This window comes from Daldinia childiae, assembly GCF_008694065.1.
Source record: "Daldinia childiae strain JS-1345 chromosome Unknown Scaffold3, whole genome shotgun sequence".
In the NCBI taxonomy this organism is placed as follows: Eukaryota; Fungi; Ascomycota; class Sordariomycetes; order Xylariales; family Hypoxylaceae; genus Daldinia; species Daldinia childiae.
The window spans coordinates 5,593,291-5,610,872 of NW_022984644.1; the positions used below are offsets into that span (position 1 = coordinate 5,593,291).

At 46.3% G+C, this 17,582-nt stretch overlaps 4 protein-coding genes across 6 annotated transcripts; 2 read left to right on the plus strand and 2 right to left on the minus strand.

The window, feature by feature from the left end:
• Positions 1-1,539: 1,539 nt before the first annotated feature.
• GL218_04238 (putative acetyltransferase protein) lies at positions 1,540-2,806 on the minus strand (the record flags this gene model as incomplete). Of its 2 annotated transcripts, XM_033580828.1 has the most annotated exons (2): positions 1,540-2,405; positions 2,707-2,806. In XM_033580828.1, 2 exons carry the CDS (start codon positions 2,804-2,806, stop codon positions 1,540-1,542), a joined length of 966 nt encoding a protein of 321 aa, XP_033437203.1. The 2 variants fall into 2 exon arrangements, with proteins under 2 accessions (XP_033437203.1, XP_033437202.1); XM_033580829.1 differs by lacking the exon at positions 2,707-2,806 and having other exon boundaries at positions 1,540-2,343.
• Positions 2,807-6,111: 3,305 nt separating this feature from the next.
• GL218_04239 lies at positions 6,112-9,474 on the plus strand (the record flags this gene model as incomplete). Of its 2 annotated transcripts, XM_033580830.1 has the most annotated exons (4): positions 6,112-6,290; positions 7,341-8,173; positions 8,226-8,500; positions 8,635-9,474. In XM_033580830.1, 4 exons carry the CDS (start codon positions 6,112-6,114, stop codon positions 9,472-9,474), a joined length of 2,127 nt encoding a protein of 708 aa, XP_033437201.1. The 2 variants fall into 2 exon arrangements, with proteins under 2 accessions (XP_033437201.1, XP_033437200.1); XM_033580831.1 differs by lacking the exons at positions 6,112-6,290; positions 7,341-8,173; positions 8,226-8,500 and having other exon boundaries at positions 9,010-9,474.
• A 1,763-nt stretch (positions 9,475-11,237) lies between these two features.
• GL218_04240 (uncharacterized protein) lies at positions 11,238-12,164 on the minus strand (the record flags this gene model as incomplete). Its single annotated transcript, XM_033580832.1, has 1 exon — positions 11,238-12,164. One exon carries the CDS (start codon positions 12,162-12,164, stop codon positions 11,238-11,240), a length of 927 nt encoding a protein of 308 aa, XP_033436519.1.
• A 2,691-nt stretch (positions 12,165-14,855) lies between these two features.
• Positions 14,856-16,713, plus strand: GL218_04241 (uncharacterized protein; the record flags this gene model as incomplete). Its single annotated transcript, XM_033580833.1, has 2 exons — positions 14,856-16,248; positions 16,298-16,713. The coding sequence occupies 2 exons, from the start codon at positions 14,856-14,858 to the stop codon at positions 16,711-16,713; spliced, it is 1,809 nt and encodes a 602-aa protein (XP_033436520.1).
• Between the last annotated feature and the right edge of the window lie 869 nt (positions 16,714-17,582).

A 17,582-nucleotide genomic window follows, 5' to 3' on the forward strand; every position in this document is an offset into this window, starting at 1 on the left:
AGGCAACAGCTACGATGTACATATAGTGGAAGGCAACAGCGTCTTATCGATACGTATAGCTTCAGCGCTAAGATTCAAATCTCCTTACGGTTGGTTTTCCCCACGCTTAACTCTACATCTTACATGTATTGTCTCACGCGTTGCAATTCACATAGCCATAGCGCGTACCATTCTCGTTTCTGTGTCAATTATTCCAGTGGAACCATTCTGATTTCTACCTTTTTTTTCCAGTATGCCGGGGAAGGACGTTAACAGAGGAAGCAAAGGAGGTAGAGGTGGAAAGGGCCTCGGCGGGAAGGGAGTAAATTACCCTAACCTAGTTTCTAGTCTTAAACGCGATGGCGTGGACGTGCGTGCCGTGCTAACTTTGCTGTGCTTACAGGGGATCAAACGGCACCGGTATTTTAAACTATGCGTATAAGCAAGTGAGCGCTTTGTTGAAGCTAATCGTCGCATAGTAAGATACTTCGCGACAATATCCAAGGAGTTAGTAAGTGGCTAATCCATCGGGGAAATCTTAAATTTAACGGTCAACTGTCAACTGTCAACGTTTAAATGGTCGCTAATGTATAAGCCGATTTCTAGCCAAGCCTGCTATCAGGTACGTCTCTAGTTTACCTAACTCACATCCAAACGCCTCAAATCCACTCCGGCCTCATTCTTCATCTTACTACACTTCTCCTACTACATTCATCCTTATGATGAATTGAATCTAATTTCATGGCAGACGACTAGCCCGTAGAGGTGGCGTCAAGCGAATATCAGCACAGATCTACGATGAAGTGCGAGTTGCCTTGAAAGCGAGGCTCGAAGAGGTATGTATACAATAAATTTGTGTGACGTAACCCCGATTTGTTTGCTTGCATTGTACTAAACGCCGCATCCGAGGATAGATCATACGGGATTGCGTGATATACACCGAATACCGCCAAAAGAAGACGGTCACTATCAACGATGTGAGTTACTCGTCATCCTCTAAATTAGATAGCCTATCATCTTGTGATATTGGATATTGACCTTGAACTTTTCCATTGCAGGTCTTACATTCTCTGAAACGAATAGGCCGGCCCATATACGGGTTTGACGATATAAGCGGCGGACCCGTAAAAAAGCGATAAGCTCTTGAAGATTAGCTTTTGCATGAGGGACATGTTCAAGTCAAGATACAATATAATGGAAGGAAGGAATGAATAGAGTTTGCTTTTTTAATGATCTAATCGGGACTAAGGTATTGGCGTATGGATGGCTATGACATGAATTGGCTTTACTGAATTGACTTTTACCCCTGCTCTTTAAACGCAACGCATCTAGTCGGAACATTAGCTCTCAACCAAGAGGTTACAGAAATGTTACAATACGCGGTTACTCAGAACATATAAATCAAATGTCAAAGAAAGTCTCTAACCTAGAAGAAACGATTGATTATCTATAAGGCTAAGATACTCTAAACGAACGGGGGTATATTGTAACCAGATAACCGCCAAACGCCAACCGTGAACCTTGAACCCTGAACCATGAACCGACCGTTCCTGTAAACCTCTATAGTTTTCGTCTTCGCTTGCTGCCTTCCCATTCGTTTAGAACCTTTTCTAAAGCCTTTGCGGCTCTTTGTTCCTCTTTTCTAAACGGTCCATTGAAAGCTTCGGGTAGTACCATAGTGCTGTTAGCGTGTTCTTTCGCGAATCCAACCTCGGCGTCTTTGCCGCACCTTTCCCTCGTCACTTTGACAGCTTCATGAAGCATATCGGAACCGACACCCTTGTGTCGATACTTTAACTTGACCGTCCAGGCTCGGATCACGCCCTTCCCACCTTTAAGCATCGAATTTCTGTTCCGCTTCTTCCCGGCTAGACTCGGATTTGGCTCGAGCCGTAATACCAAAGCACCAATCAGATCATTCCCAAATCGCACGCCGATGACGGTGTCCTCCTCGCCATCCTCGGATACCATCCAACTCCATTTCATGCTTTCGGCTACTTGTATGTACTGGCCCGTAAAATACCGAATGGCCATTAAATAAGTCATAATCACCCCGGAATGCAACATCAGCGCCGTGCCGAGGTCTCGTTTTATGCGCCAGGAGTATTGATAAGCGATACCGAGGCTCAGTGTTAGAATAGCTAATAAGTATGGGTGGAAAATTAAATGGTACGAAGATGATTGTCGCTGCTGGGCTATCGAGTCCGTTACTAGATTCAGCGCATCTAGCTTGTTGGTTTCGCCGTCTATAGTGCCGACAGATAATGGGGGTAGATCTTGCGGTATTGGGTTGGTAGGCGGATCAACCGTCACAAGTAGTGACGGCGAAGGCGGCGGAAGCGTACTTGACGGTGCCGGCTCCATATCCGGTGTTGATATCGCAGAAGGGTTGACGACGAGATTCGCTCGTAGGAAGAAAAAGAATGCTGTTGGCCGAAGGTGCTGATCAGCTTTGCTGATGCTAATAACTCTAACTCTCCTTGTCTTACGTCCGAGTCGGATAATGGAGTTTTGCTCCCAACCTCGTCCAACTCCTGCGATGCTTTGCGACTTACAGATGCGAGGCGAAGGTTACACCATGTCACTCATGAAAAAACATGGAATGAGACGGCGGAGATTGAACTTTCAATTCGAGACAAACAGAAGACGAAGCAGTACGAAACTAACATCGAGGACAATTTATAAAATCAAGGGTATTTAAAAAGAAAAAGACTATCGTCTACTTACCTGTACTAGTCTTTAAGCCCGGCACCGCGTTCATTCTGTCCATAACGGTGCCGGGCCCATAGTAGGCATTCAGGTCTAACTCTCGTGCCACGTGCGCCATCTCGACGTTGTGTGTGGTTAGCCCAGCTTTGAGGCGGAAAATAAAAGTTTTTGTGGCCTGCTTTAGGAGTAAATATAAATATTAATTTTTACACAGTAATTAAAAAAAAGAAAAAAAAAAAGTAGGTAGGCTTTACCAGCTGCTTGGAACTCCAAGGGTCTTAGACCCTGAAAAAATAAACATAAAAACAAATGACGACAAGCTCTAATAAGCGACGGACCCGAGAAGAGGTGGAGGGGAGATAATTTGGGATTATTAATGACGACAACGTCAAGAAATAATAGGTTACGGATAAGTTGAGATGAATTGAGAATTAAACAATGAAGAGACGAAACGACAAGAAAAAAATGATTGACAAAGGGGTGCAGTCTTGGCCGGAATGCTTATATGTTTGGGACTGTCGCAAGATAGTTCGCAGATAAACCAAAAGCCGTTTCCGTTTCCCTTTTCCCTTTTCCCTATAAGGACTGCTGCACTGATGACATCGTCCCGCGGGGAACGCTCGTTACCAGTCGATCACCCGGTGGTTATCTGATAAGAGTTGAATAGACGAATGAGATGATCGAATAGGAGTTATAAACGACGCCACTATACGCTTGTCGCAAGCACGAAATCCTGCCTATTCCATTATCGTTCGTCTTGGGTGGCAGTCCTCGTGAGATAAAGTGCACCAGAGCCATGGATCGCGGAGAGGGCTTTCTCATGTTATACAGCAGTAGAGCTCTTTTGAGACAAAAGTTGACGAAACTAGATGGGCCTAGAACATCCCTAGCTAAGTTTTAAGATGGTTTATTGTGTGGCAGGTTGTCGTATACCTTGTCCACTCAGTCCACTCAGTCCACTCAGTCCCTTAAGTCCCCTAAGTCCCCTAGCTGAGTTTAGGGTCCCTCGTCTACTTGGAGCATTCAGACATATTTGTCGATCACACTCCAGATCGTAGATGGGGATGATGGGGGAAATCCCTTGCTAGCTGGGAAGATTAATGGCCGTCTCCGGTGTGTAGGACGTTCAAATTTGAAGCCAACGAGAGCTGTCAAAACTTGCTCTTCCTCGTGGGGTGGAATGGTGAATCCCATGATTCTCATCAGGTAGTGCCAAGATCCATTCAGAAGATAGCCATTGATAAGAAACGGGTTGACCCCAGCACAAAAAGCGCGGGGGGACCAGACGAGGAGCAGGAGTAAGACTTGGGTTGCGTCTCTTGAAACGTTGAACGCGTAATATTTGGTAACGAATTAACTCGAGACCAACAATCCCCATTTTCCCCGTAAGAGCCCCAATAGATGCGTCATGATCAACAAGGTCGACCCTCTTATAAAAATATAAAAAATTGCGCAACTGGGAGTTGCAAACTAATTCGATGCCGGACGGGGAATATGTACTACTACATACATAGTAGACAAGTCCAATGACACGACACACATATCTATGGTTGCATACTAATAAATAAGACTGGCCCGCTTGCATATGCACTCGGTATTGCGACGTAAAATAAGATGCAACATAAGAAGCCGATTTATTAAGGGACTTGCCGACCTTTCGGTTACGCCATGAAGACTACGGATCCGTACCTACGACTGAATTAAGACTCGGTAAGTATTACTTCAATAACGTAGGAGACGGGAGTTTCAATATTAAAGCCATCAAATCCTTCTCTTCAGGTGGCTTGGAATTACCCCGAGGTTTATCTATATCAAGACGGGATAGAATTGGTCAATATTAGAATAAGTATGTCTGTTGTGGAAAGGAGAAGTTGAAAGATGACAATGCATTGGATACCTTGGATGGATACCATCTACATATTGAATCAGCTAATGTATCAATAATACACTAAAATATATCGGATGCCGAATCACTTTTACCGATGCTCACTTATAGAATTTACTCTTGAATAAAATATCAACATTATGCTATGCTAATATCCATATCTACTGATCAAGTGAAGTTGCATATGATGTAGGTCTAAAACTTGTAAGTCCTACCCCCTTATGTAAACAAGACCTTAAGGTTACTAATGGTCCTTATGTCCTAAATTCTTAGGTATATGTACCTAACTCAAGGACCTGATCCTTTATAACTTCCATCTGGAAGGAAGAGTTCCTTGGCTTTCTGCTGCGGAATCAGCCGTATCAGCCATATCAGCCATATCAGCCACTAACTAGCCAGCCACATCGCGCCACATAATCTCGTAAGAAATCAAAGAAACAAAAGAAGTCCGGGGCAATGGCCTAAGCTCCACGACAAATTCCTAAAATGTCAGAAATATTCCTTATCCCCGTCCAACCCCATGTCGCTTCTGTCATCTTTTCCCAGCCCTACAAGGCGGTGATGGATCACCATCTCACCATATCAAGCCACCCCCGGACACTGCATCCGTTAGCTCTCCTCTAGAATATACATACATAGGTAGTGATGTGATAAACATGGCCTCTTGTTGAAATTCAATTGCCGTTTTCACACCTATCTAAACGGGAGCTGAGGCATTCGTGCATGGCCGAAAAGCTATGGAATCATGGGATCCCCGAGATACCCTAAACCAATAAACCAATTGAGAAGACAATCTCATGTCCCGAAAATGCAAAATATTCGCAATAGCTTCCCCGGTAGGTTGTGCTACCAAGATTCCATAGTCTTGGGTCGCCTTTCGAGAACTCTTCCCGTTCATCAAGATAATTGCCAAGGAGTTCCCGATACTTACTAAAGCAGCCATACGTCTAAACCCGAGAGGTTTGATGAAAGGACCTCGCATTAGATCTTTCAAGCTCGAATAGCGTCGCTTTCTGGCTTTACCCTTAAGCAAATTGTGTCTTTTCACGCTGTGCTTTTGATTGGACAGCGCCCGAGTCCTGCAGTCAGCAAGCAAATTCCCACTCAGCTGGCTTTTGCATCTGAGTACAAGGCGTAATTTGGGGTCCATTCTGCCTTGTTGCCTGCGTACTTCACCGAGTCGGATTTTGGACCCCAACTCCATCGCTTGCACTCTCATGCAGCCCTGTGAGCCGCGAACGGTAAGATAAACGCACTGCCGATAGTAATTACAAGGGGAGGTCCTGAGGGAGCCTGTTAGTGGTCACCAAATGGCTAGATCTGTTCTTATTAGTCGGTCTTCGTTACCGCTGGTCCTAGGGTACAAGTACTGCTGCACCTGCACCAGTACCAAAAAGTCCTACATCGTCATATTCAGGGTAGTAGACAAATTTCTAGATCCTTCAAAATAAAGTCATGGATCGGTGGCGATCCGTTTGGCCCCGACCTCTCTCATTCCGCTCAAGTGCTAGTCTATAGATCAGACCTCTGTTGCAGCAATGGATCCGAAAAAGAGCTTTGCCACTACTGAATCGGCCTCTATTGATGATGCTTTGTTCGATTTAGACCCGCCGGTCGGGCACCATGCCACGGTACGGTCTCCTTCTCTCGACTCGAGGCGACGGTCGAACTCGAGCCTACAATCAGAATCTAACCCACAGGCACCATCGCCATGCGCGTGAGTAGCGATGGGATATTACCGTGGTTCTGAATATACTAACCTCTCAAGGACTCGAGAGATTCCAGGGGAGGAATGTGCATTGCAGAGATTCATCGTATGGGCAGCCGTCAAGCGAAACAAATCGGTTCGAATGGCAGCAAGCGAACGCCTAAATTGCCCTCTTCTCTTGTGCGGAGAGCGATTCGACAACCATGAAGCGATGCTAAGACATCTGACTAAATGCCAACACCTCAAAACTGGTGAATACGTATGCTACGACTGCATGAAAATCGAACGATATAACGATGGGAAACGTCGGTGTTGTGTAGGCCACTCGACCAAACGAAGACGTATTATCAACATAGCCAGGAATTTTTTCTCGAATATAGGCAGCAAGACACGAAGGGTACCACATTCTGACTTCCAAGAAGATATTACAGTACCTCCCCCTAGCTACGATTCTCTCGTAATCGACCTAGAAGAACAAAGTGAACGGCAACAGCAGCTGCAGCTGCAGCGTCAGCAGCACCAAAACCGGTCCCAGCAGCAGCAGCAGCAGCAGCAACCCCAGCCTCATCCCCAGATAGAACTAAATGGTACAGAAATACATGAGTTAGACTCTAGACAGATGCTACCGACAGCTGAACTCGATCCTATCAACTATGCCACACAACCCGTAGATTTCCCCACGACCCCAGATCAACAACACAATACTACACCGGGGATTATAGTGCCCTCCCAAACAACCATACTTCCGGGGCACAGTGAGCTGTTAGCGCCCTACTCAACGCAACAACATCATCAAGACGTTTCCATGCCTCCGCCTAATTTAACAAATACAAATCCAGGGGGTCACCGACCATCGTTAGCCCTAGATACTCACATAGACCGTTACAGGAACGTTCCCCGTACGAAACACCTTTCTCCGAGTTCGTCGCTTCGATCAACAAAAAGTTCGCATAACATTTCACCAGTTACTCCATGGAGCGCAGATTCAACCAGTTCCGGAGCCTGGACCATGGGCTCAAGTATTGATACCGCGATGACATCCCCAATAACACCTTTAAGTCCAAGTAACTTTCTACCAGCATCCCGGCCTGAAGACATCTTGAATACCGAAAAGCCCACATCCCCATGCCCAGACGACAGGTGTGATTACATGGTCGACGACATGTCTGAACTACCAGGTGATGATTTGTTATCTATACCCCGTGGACTCTCTGATCCGTTGATGTTCTCTTTTGAGCCTAAGGATAATTACTCATGGATGCAGTCCGTAAATACAGAGATTTCGCTTTCGACTTCCGTCAATATGATGTTTACGGGACCTAACACCAAGGCCACGAGTATGCCGTCCGGATTCCTCGAGCCATCAGATCGCAGCCCAGATACCAGGACCCTTGTAGAGTCGGTATGGGATGCCCTACAAGAACATATCGCATCTTCAAGGTATAAACTGTCGCACGTCCAAGGAAATCCATTAGCTGAGCAACTTCAAACACAATCACCAAAAGACATGGCATTAAATGGTCTCTCAAGCCTGAGGAGAATACTGCAGGGAGGTAATCCTACAGATCCGTTTGATTACATCTGCTTTATACATCTTATTTACGCCATATCCCTCGTAATCCACGAAAGCGAACTTGCAACTCGTTGCAACGCATTATACCAACAAGCTCTTACTTACCGACGCTTCCTTGGGCCAAACCATTGCGAATATTATACGCAGGTCGTAGTAGCAATCTGGCAGCCGATACTAGAGGGGCAATCACATGTCTTTAGAGGAGCCCGTACAGATGGATCGTCAAGTTCCAAGGGTAAAGAACCCGAATATCGAACAGGCTCGAGGATCAATTTAGAAGCCGATTCTCTTGTTGCCGTAGGACAGAACTTCCTTGATGGTAAGTCACATCTATGGTGCTACCTACACAATCCCGCTAACCGCACCAATAGACCTCGAAAATTCCGTCATAGCAAATGGTCCACCTAAATCAGATGAGGTTTTCACATCTCACCTTTATTCCACCCATGTAGCAGAAACCCATCCGAGCTCTTTAGACGACAGTCCTTTTTCAATAACGGCTGGTTATATTATTCAAAGTTTAAACTCTGGATTCGGACATTCTGAAATGCTACTACCAAGACTCGGCGACATTGGGCAAAAAGTTCGTGTTGGGGAGATCACCACCATTCGCAAACTCGAACTTGCGATGTTGCAAGCCGGCAAAGTAAGTTTTTCTCATGTTAGATACAAAATGATAGATGGTTTAGCTCAAGCCAGTCGGAATGGCCGCTCTCTTTATCAAAAAGCTCGATTTATGTTACGAATTACTCTTCGTGTACTGGCTGACAATGAGGACAGAACTCTTTAGACTCTTCCGACCTCTTGAACGAATTTATTCCACAAGTCAGGAGACTTTGTGACCCGATTTATTCTAAACAAGGGCTTCAATCAAGAACAAGATATCAGACTTTGGGAATATCGTTGGTAGAAGCTCTTGTTCAAACAATTGCGTCTAATACCCAACATATTCAAGGAAATCCTACCGGGTTTTCATTAGAGCTGCCTGAATCAACATACGACCAGTTTCTCAATTCATTTCCTTTTGATAACACCGCTGGTATTGAAGGGGAATTCCTCGTGAATCTTAACACAGGTCCTTCTCAGCAAAACCAAACGGGGCTCGCAGGTACTCCAGATTTTAACCCGGAGCTTGGTCCCATCGACCTTCAAGGCATGAGTACCAGTGTTCCACCCCCGACGATTCCCACCGAAGCTTTTGCTGAAACCACTTCTCACGCCGGGACCCCCGACAATTCGTTTGTGGCTTCGGCTGGTTTCTCGCCACCGATTACTGTTCCCACTCGACCGAAACCTCTATCGCCGGCCCACGTCGAACTACCACTAAAGCCGATATCCTCCTCGGCTCAGAAAGTGGAAGCAAATGACGCCTGCGATATTTGTGGATACCGCCCGAAGGGGGACCCCCAATGGTTCAAAGGCAGTATGGCAAAGCACAAGAAGATGCAGCATTCGACTGGACCACCAGTAATCTATAAATGCCCTTTCCCCGGGTGCAACAGTCAATACAAGAACCGCCAGGATAATCTACGCCAGCACCAAATTGACAAGAATCACTTCGTTGGGGACGAGACAGGCCGAAGACCTAGTAAGAGAAAGAAGTACTCTCCGGCAGAGTAGATACACCAAGGACGTGAGAGATGATACATGAAAGGCGATAAATCTATTATTTGATTCTGCATTAGTTGGGCGCCTAGGTTCCTGATTCATTTGGGTGGTTCTTCGTCGTTTTCCTTCTCCCCTAAACCCTACGCTTGTCACCTTTTTTTTTCGCCGTCAGCTAGGGGCTTTAGGACAGGACTTTTAGAGATACCACTGCGTATATAGAAGATAGATCTAGGCTGATAGGCACTCTACACCAGCAGGATGTGATTACAGCTGGGCTGGATATACACGATTATGAAGTTCATACTTTACAATGCTCATGTTTAACCAAGTAGCCCGTTCGGTTTGTTCTGTACCATATCCGTTACATCGACTGCTTGTGTGAAATAAATGTGCACCTAAGAGGCCAATGGGTAACCTTACTTATTCCTTCGTAAGGAAAATTTAGATAGTAGCACCGTTCGGAATAGGTACACGTTCGAACAGGATTGAGATCAGACCCAGTTGCTGTGCTCAGCAGAATAAGGGGTTAGGGGGGGAGGAAACGCCACACCTTAGTCTCTCAGTGCACGGCATAATCATTCCCTTACTAAGCGAGGTGCATACCTACCTCATAGGGCTAGGGTCTGGCGGTCCCGCTATCAGATCAGATTAGGTAGTATCGCGAGGGAGGGAGGGAAAGGGGAGGGAGGGTGAGTGTGGTAGGTAGGCGCTTGCTTGCTTGCTTGCTTCCTTCAGGAATCTATGTATGCTTTGCTTTCGTAAGGCTGACCGGAAATATTTAATCCTAGCACCGCCCAATTACACGCCGCCTGGCGTTGGGGGGGGGACAGGGGGGATAGGGCTTACGTACGCGGGATCGCTTCCTTCGGGGTCCGGAAACGGTATGTTTGGGGTGCGGTGTACGCGCAGTGTTACATGCCCGCTCGGCGTCGTCCGAAGAGCGCGGGGCAGGGTTGGACGAGAGGCGGGATGAGATTGGGTTTCCTTGCGGGAGGGATGAAAAGGCTATTAGCGATGTGGTTGTCTTGGCTATTTACCTACCTAACCTACCTACTTAGGGTCTGCGGCTGAAGGAGTAGAGACCCGGAGGGATCGCTCGGGAGGAACGAGATCTTTTCTTAGATGGGAGGGTGGTGTTGGTAAGTTGAGCGTTACACAGAAATGTCCGACTCTCTGGGTTACAGGTAAGTAGCTGGCTTCAAAAGATTCGGGTCAGACTTTAGCATCTTCTACGAATATGATTAAGCCGCTAGACCTATAGTAGACGTATTATGATATTTCCATGGGTTTTTTTCATTATTAATATTGACATATATACGTCAGCGTAGTGTAAAGTAAAATCATTCTTAACTGTGAAGTCTCATCGAGAAAATAACTATTATAAGATTGCTTGGGGAAAATAAAAGCTCGCCGTAAAAACCAATTCATAACCTGGGTATATGCCTTCCAAACGCCGTATGGTTGTGCGGATATACCTATAAAATCCACTCGTTCTCGCCTTCACCCTGTTTCGTGATGTTCGTATTCCTCTTGCTATTGAGGAACTTCATTATAGGCTACCTATATAGCCGTAGTTGTAAGCGTCTGATACTTGCTTAGAGCCATTCGATAACGCTCCCTTGCCATATGTATGGGTCAGGATGTACTCGAACTAAGGGATCTATGATCAGTTAGCTATCTCTAAGTATCTGTAAAGGGTGGTCATTTCCGTAACTCACTTCTATGACCGACTCGATAAGCATAGTCGAAATCTATAACCCAATGTTCCCAACGAATCAAGCCAGGCTTTGATCCGTGTTTGAACTCGAAGTAACTAAGCTGGAAAATCGTAAGCCCACGTCAGCGATGTCGTCGTTACTGGGGTACGGGGGCACGGGGGCACTTGCCTTGTCCACGAGCCTTTCGTAGTCGTCCAGTTCATAGATCCACGTGTTAGGCCTGGTAACATGTGAGAGCTTGAACATGACTTCTAATCGAACGAGGGAATTGCGTTCCGACCAGGCGTCTAGTATGTCGTTCAGTAGCCTGAGCCAGACCTTCCCGCTTCCGAACTCAGCACTATCACCAAGCGAGATTTTGATTTGCACGAATCGAAGGTTTTGCAATGTTGCTCTGCTGATGAAGTTGACTATGGAGAGGGGTGACGAGCTGCCCATGATCCAAGGCGGAATGCGGTCGATGACGAAGGGTTGGAAACATAGAAGGCTGAGTGCTTCTCTCGTTATCTGCCTACAGAGAAGGAGGATGGCAGGCGTCTGAAGAATAATCTTGGAGTGGCGCGATACTTTGGTATTAGCAGAGCGTGGTCGCAGCTCAATCTTAGCTTTGGCCTTTTCTTTCTGGTCGTAGTAATAGTCGTATAGATTTCGACATGTAGGATAGCCGATAACATAGTAGTATATAATGTTCCGGACCTCGGCGGGGAAAATAGTAAGGAAGGATTGATATCCTTGACTAGTAGTAACCTGTGATTGTCCGGGATCTACTGCGGGGCCGTTGAAGAGGAATGCCGGAAGGGACGTCAAGGCCGAGATTCGATCCGACTCTGAAATGTGGAGTCCTGCGGATTTCGGGGACGGGATCTCGGCATAGAGCCGGGCTCGTGCAATAGGATCCTTTGATGCCTTTAGGACTTTATTACGGCCTCGATGTTGCATGATTCTCCACTCATGAAGTTTCTTTCGGCTCTCCCATCCGGCCATTGTAAAAAGAGTAAAGGGGGCCGAGGGATATGATAGGATAGGATAGGATAGGATAATGTACCTCCTAGGATAGGCGAGATTAAAGAAAGTCTAGAATTAAAGTTGGCTATGACGACTATGCCGTATCACACAATGGGGAAAACCCGAATGAGTTTAAACGACATCTAACCCTATCGCATTGTTTGTGTTTTATGCTGTTTATGCCCAACTACGGGAAGGAATACCGGAGTTTGAGGTCTTGAGATTTAAGGCTGGCGCCCAATAGCGGAGGCAAGTTGAGTTTGAAGGTGACAATAGCAAGCCTCAGCTTAGCCACTAATGCATACCTAATGCAATACCTTTTTTTAAAGTTTTACTTGGGCTAATCTGAGAGAGCCTTTCTTTCACTGCAAATGCATAAGATAAATGCATAAAGTCTGGTTTGAATCAGATGGTCCCAGCTGTTGAAACTTACCTACATACCTGAGTAAGTAAGAGAAGAATATTCGAAGCAAACTATTCCCAAGGCGATTTTAATTCGACACCAACAAACATATCAAAAATATGCCCTCGAATTTACTCACCTTAGCCTCGAAATGATTGATACAACGATACTTTCATTCGGCCATAAGTCGATTATATCCTTGAGTTCTTAACTGCGTTGATCGAGGATCGAGAATGTTCGACTCCCCATAAGGCTGGGAGGTAAAGATGTTCAAGGCGGAGCTGGAAATTAAGCCTGTGGAGAAAAAAAAGGAAGGAAGTGTGTAATGATAAAAATCTAGAACAATTGTTATTTCTGTAAGTGTCATCACCTATTTTCCTATGGTAGTATCTTCTAATGAGGTAGCGATGTAGCATGCGGGTACGCGCAGGATAGATGTGTGTGGACATGATTAGGCACGTTAATGGGATGTTGACAAGTCGTTTTTTTCTTTTTCTTTTTCCGACTGTTGTCACTGTATCCATCTTGTCATCTAGCCCATCCTGGAATACACTACCTACACTATGTATGTACAGCAAATGCACGCCGCTTAATGTTAGGTGCTTAATGTTTCACTTAAACCGGATTGGATGAATAGACTATTTGGGGCCAATTGTATCGACGTGTACTAACCAGACAGCAGCAAACAGCAGACCGTACATGTGGTATTCTAGGTAGAAGAGGAGAGAGGAGACACATCAGCTACCTGCTAAGCTACCTTGCCGTATGTCTATGCAGAAGGGTCTGATGGGAAAAAGGTATTCGTGATCACTTATGAATGGATGCTAAGAATAACATTAGTTGGGGCGGGTAAGATATGAGAATTGATGAGGTTGAAATTGAAAATTATATTGATTTTGATTCAAGATGTTGTTTTTTTGTATGTATTGTTTTGCCTGTTTGAGGTTGTCTTGTGCACGTTGAATTAATATACATAAGCAGACATAACCGTTGCTCATGCAAGACAAAAGGGTAAAGTGTAATTTTGTGCATAACGTTCAGTAATGTACCTTGTATATATTAGTCTTATATTATTATTAGCCCTGTCTTGCTTGTATTAGTTAGCGTTAGGTTAGGTAGGGTCGCATCAGCATTCATTGCCTATTATAGATTAGACGACGGTTTTAATCAACGGTCCAAGTACCTACTGTACAAGAGGTAGTATCAAATTGCACGTTTCAATTTTTAGGCTTTGCAAGCGCATGTACATACATATTATATTAGGTAGTACCCGCTGTTTAAAAATACCTACCAGTGAAGTCGACCTATGACAATCGGGACCCAAATCTTACGTGTACCTAACATTCGTAAGGTAAGGGTCCCTAACGTAGGTAGGTATTTTAAGGTACTCAGGCTGCTGCTATTTTATTTATTTATGTATTAGCTGCGCGTGTAGTTTTGAACAGTCTGTTCATTGTCGGAGCCTCGGGTCCTTTTTAAAATCTTGGTAGCAAAAAAAAAGAAAAACCAAAAATAAATAACAACAAAGTACAAGAAATACAGAAATTACAAAATTGCAGAATTACAGAATTACAGAATTATAAAAAATTTGTGTTGTCCTTTCCTTGGCGAGGGCTGTTGCATTTTTTTCATTTTTCTCACCCTCTAAAGGTTCTTCTACACCCCCCCCCCTCATCGCGCGCCGTTTCGCTGTTTCCTCGATTTCTCCTTCCTTGTTTTAACTCGGTTCAGTTTAGTGCGCCTCGAACAAGAACAAGTAGATCGATCTTTCATCCACTCCCACTACTCCCACTATTCCCACTACTCCTACCACCAAAGTCTTTTAAGTCTCTTTCCCGCTGATGAGACCAAGAAATTTACTGGAAATCCACCACCAATTCTCTTCAACCACACCCGTGCTTACCACTACCTCTGCCCTCCCCTCCCCCCTCTCCACCCCCCCTGCTAAGCCCTGGTAAGCCTTGAGCCTTATCATGTTGATCGTGTCGTGATATTTCCACACCCGCCATATTTTTTCTTTCCCCCTACCTTACCTTACATACCTTACATACCATACATTACATATTGTATCTGCCAAACGGCCAGGGTTGACATCACATCGTTCTTATCCTAGTTCGTTAGTGCTAGGCTCGTTGTCGGTTGTCGTTATCGGTTGTCGTTGTATTCTGGGCCCTCTTGGTCCTCCCGAATCTTCCTTTCGCCTTCTTGTCTTTTAGTCTGGAGCGTTTGTAGTGTTTTTTGTTCCCACGTCTTTCCTCCCCTCCGTCATGTCCGCCTTGGGCCAGCCCGGGTCCAGCTCCCACACCCATCCGGGCCTGACCTTCCCGCAGGTCAGCGGACTCAACAGACGCGGAGGATATCCATCTTCACACTCGTCCACGCCGCCGAAACCTTCTCCCACGCCTCAGCAACACCAATCCCCGTACCAGGCCGCTCAATATACTCCCCAGCAACCCCCGCAAGCCGCCTACCCGCAACATCTCTTCCAGAGCACCACCCCGTCTCCGGTACCCAACGTCGCCAGTCTACCTAACTTATCAAATGGCAACTCGAGACACGCCTCAGCTCAGGCTGCTCAGGCTGCTCAGCATGCCCAAGCTGCTGTGCAGGCCGTTCGCCAGCATCAACACCAGCACCAGCATTCTCAGCACCAGCGGAGTAGCCAGCAGCGTCAGATGCAATCTCAGCCGGGACCTCCAACCACAATGGCATATCTCCAGCAAGCCATGAACCAGCCTGTCCAATCCGTTCAACAGGTACCCCAGTCAGTACCCCAGCCGGTTCTACAGATGCCGCACCCTCAGTCGATACCACAGCAAATCCAGCCGCAACCTGTTCAACAGGTCCAGCCAACCCCACCGGTTCAACCGAACGACAGCAATCTGATATCTCCGAATCCGCCGCATCATCAACCTCACCCGCAAGCCCATCCGCAAGCCCACCCCCAAGCTCATCCACAGGCACATCCCCAGGCACATTCGCAAGTCCATTCGCAAGTACACCAGCAGGCGCTCCCTCAGCCTCTGCCTCAAGTTCATCAGCAGCCTCCGCCGCCATTACAGCCTCAGCCGACCCCTCAAACGCAGAGCCAACCGCCGCCAGCCCCTCGACCAGAGCCAAGTGTTCCGCCGCAGGAAGCTCAGCATCATGATGATATGGATATGGACAGTCAAGGGGAGGAGGGAGAGGGAGATAGTCACATTTCGCCTAAGCTCATCGAAGGAACACCCTTCGTACCGAGGACGCCAATGGGCACGATGATGTCCGCTCCGCCTGAAGGGGGTAGTTTTCCTAGTCTTGATGCTGTTCATAAGCACGTGCTTGCGTACTGCACATCGGTGGGATATGCCGTAGTTATTGGACGGTCGAAGAAGACTGTTCCGGGTTTAAAGAAGGTTCTTTTCGTATGTGACCGTGCTGGAAAGCCTCCAAGCCGGGTAAGCCCTGAGAATAGGAAACGAAAGACGTCTTCTCGCAAATGTAACTGCCAATTTGGGTTCTTCGCTATCGAACAGAGAACGCAGTGGACGATTCGCTATCGTCCCGACCAAACCCACCTCCATCATAATCACGGCCCTAGCGAGAGCCCGCTTCTCCACCCAGCCGCGAGGAAATTAGATAGCGAGATGGTTGCTGCCGTTAAAAACTTGAAGGAATCTGGTAAGTCTGGGCTTTGAGTCGTCGCGCCTATCGTATTGACTCATTTTAGGTATTGGCGTGACTCAAACTCTCGAAATTCTACAACAGCAGAATCCGCATGTACCTCTCCTCCCTAGGGATATTTATAACGCGCGTGCTGCAATAAATCGAAACCCGCAAAAAGTGGAAGCAGGTATCGCAGAACAGCGGCCGGCAATATATAGTAAGCCTGCCCCGTCCGCCGAGGAACGCATACGGTCCGACCTTAGGCGAGAGCTCGCTCGGGCCAAGGAGGAACTATCCCGGGTTAAAGAAGACAGCCGAAAAGAAGTAGAAGAGCTGAAGGAGAAGCTACGGGAGAAAGATAAAATGATCGAGAAGTTCGAGATGTTTATCGACATATGTAACGAACGGGTCATGGTACAGAGGGAGAGACTGAACGATACTGGCGGGGTCAACGGCGGAGCAGGAGGCTCAAATAACTAAAGGGACATGACTAAAAGGGTTTTTAAAATGAGACACGCATGGACGGGATCTGGTTTATTTCGAAGGGAAGCATCGGCGTCATGAGGGCTACGACTGGCACAGGTGGCATATAGCGGGGTTCTGGAGTTATACGGAATTTGCGGTTTATTCGCGAGGGAATACAACGGGATGTCAACTTTGCATCTGACTTGATGATTAGGAACCGCAAGGTATGCCAGTACTGGACATGGAAAATATAGACTTGGGGGGTATTGATACGGAAATCGGATTCAGTGAAGCAAAACATGGACGAGGGTGGTTCTATCATGATCTATCGTGTGTTCCGCCTCGTTCATTGAATTTATAGATGCCTTTAGCAATGCCTTTTTGTATTGGTATAATACGATGTGGTGATATACAATATTGCCAAGTAATGTGATGAAATAATTCCTACGATTAGGTAAGGAACCTTGGATTTCGCGTATTTAGCTAGCAAGATGTAGATGTATAAGTCTACACCCCCAGGGCCTAGGTATGGAATGGTATAGAGGATTTATATAAAAGCAAACGTAGTTTAGATTAAGAAGCCACAGCTTGGAGGTTAGTATAAATTAAGCTTACTGGCAATGCATCTGAATTTATTAGATACTTTGAGCATCTTTTAACCAGAGCCTTGGGGTTTGAATTAAGCTTATGTGACTGAAATTATGAATACATTTAGCGCAAACAGAGGAAACCACGGTGCTACACGGAAGCCTTCCCGTAATCAAAGTCGGAGATCCGTCTTGGCAAAGTGGGACACCGGTTGGTTGGAGCAGCGGAAGAGTGCCTTTACCTAACTAACTGGTAGGTCTTTTCTGCGAGTCCTTTATCTGCATTGTTACATAGGT